We start from the raw sequence: 1,509 nt of genomic DNA, 5'->3' as shown, positions 1-1,509 counted from the left end.
ACCGGGATGGGGATCCTGTACCGGGATGGGGTGTCCTGTACCAAGATCCTGTACCGGGATGGGGGCGAATACCGGGGTGGGGATCCTGTACCGGGAACGGGATTCTGTCCCAGGATGGAGATCCTGTACCGGGATGGAATCCTGTCCCGGGATGAGGGTGGTACCGGGATGGGATGTCCCAGGATCCTGTCCCGGGATGGAGATCCTGTCCCAGGATGGGGATCCTGTCCCGGGATGGGATGTACCGGGATGCAGATCCCATCCCAGGATGGGGGTGGTACTGGCTCCTCTCCTGGGGAGGGCAGCCCATACTGGGATGCAGATCCCATAACGGTGTGTGTACTGGGATGGGGAGGGGGCAGAACTGGGATGGGGGCATGTACTGGTTCCTGTCCTGGGATAAGAGGCTGGTACCAGGATGCAGATCCCATAATGGTACCTGTACCAGGATGGGGACCTGGTACTGGCATGAGGACCCATCCCAGTGCCTGTACTGGGATGGAGATCCCATAGCAGCACCCATCCCAGGATGGGGACCTGGTACTGGAATGGAACATCCCATGCTGGGATGGGAGGTCTGTACTGGGATGGGGACCAGTACTGGCATGGGTTGTCCCATGTACTGTCCCAGTACTGGAATGGGGGACCCAGACCAGTATCTGTCCTGGGATTTGGACCCAGTACCCCTACTGGGATGGAGAGTCCCATCCCAGCAGCTGTACCAGGATGGAGACTTGGTACCAGGATGGGCTGTTCTATACTGGAATGAGAGGTCCCATTCCAGCACCCATACTGGGATTAGAACCTGGTACAGGAATGGGGTGCCCTGTACTGGAATGGGGGTCCTATACTGGGATGAGGGCCTGGTACTGGGATGGAGACTCCCTATGGGTACCCATGCTGGGATGGGAGCCCAGTGCTGTGATGGGGTCCTGCACTGGGGTGGGGGTCCCACACAGCACCCATACTGGAGCTGGGGTTTCATCCTGGGATGAGGGGGTCATGTTGGCACCTGTTCCATGATGGAGAAGCACAGACTGGGGTGATGGTCCAGAACTGGAATTGGGGTCCCTGGCACCTGTACTGGGAAGGGGTCCTGCACCAGGCTGGGGTCCTGTACTGGCAACCACCCTGAGGGAGCAATGGGGGGGCCCATCCTGATCCTCCCACTGCCCAGCAGGACCCTGCCCCTCCAGAGCATCCCCCCTGTTCCCTTTCCCAGCCTGGATGTCACCCACCTTTGGTCCCACCCCTGCAGGGGGGACAGAGCCAGGGTCCAAGGTCGTGTCCCATAGTGGGGACAGGGGACACACACCTTGGGGGTGGGGGGTGCAGGATCAGGGGGTGCTAGGGCAGTTTGGGGGGTGCAGATGGGGCGATGGAACTCACGTGGCAGGGGACAACGGGTCCCAGCAGCTGGGTGACAGGGGGTCCCAGCAGCTGGGTGACAGGAGGTCCCAGCAGCTGGGTGACAGGGCCGTGCTGAGGTGGTGCCCAGAGGGGACGTGC

The 1,509-nt window shown here is 61.2% G+C and overlaps 1 protein-coding gene across 1 annotated transcript in view; it reads left to right on the top strand.

The window, feature by feature from the left end:
• Positions 1 to 6: 6 nt before the first annotated feature.
• Positions 7 to 1,509, top strand: part of LOC104393856 (hepatoma-derived growth factor-related protein 2) — a 14,664-nt gene continuing 13,161 nt past the window's right edge. The window contains exon 1 of the mRNA XM_010003753.1: positions 7 to 87. Coding sequence (XP_010002055.1) covers positions 7 to 87 — 81 coding nt within the window. The remainder of the gene's footprint in view (positions 88 to 1,509) is intronic.

This window comes from Chaetura pelagica, unplaced genomic scaffold, assembly GCF_000747805.2.
Source record: "Chaetura pelagica isolate M959 unplaced genomic scaffold, ChaPel_1.0 scaffold1040, whole genome shotgun sequence".
Classification (NCBI taxonomy): domain Eukaryota; kingdom Metazoa; phylum Chordata; class Aves; order Apodiformes; family Apodidae; genus Chaetura; species Chaetura pelagica.
This window is presented reverse-complemented; position numbering and strand designations above follow the sequence as displayed.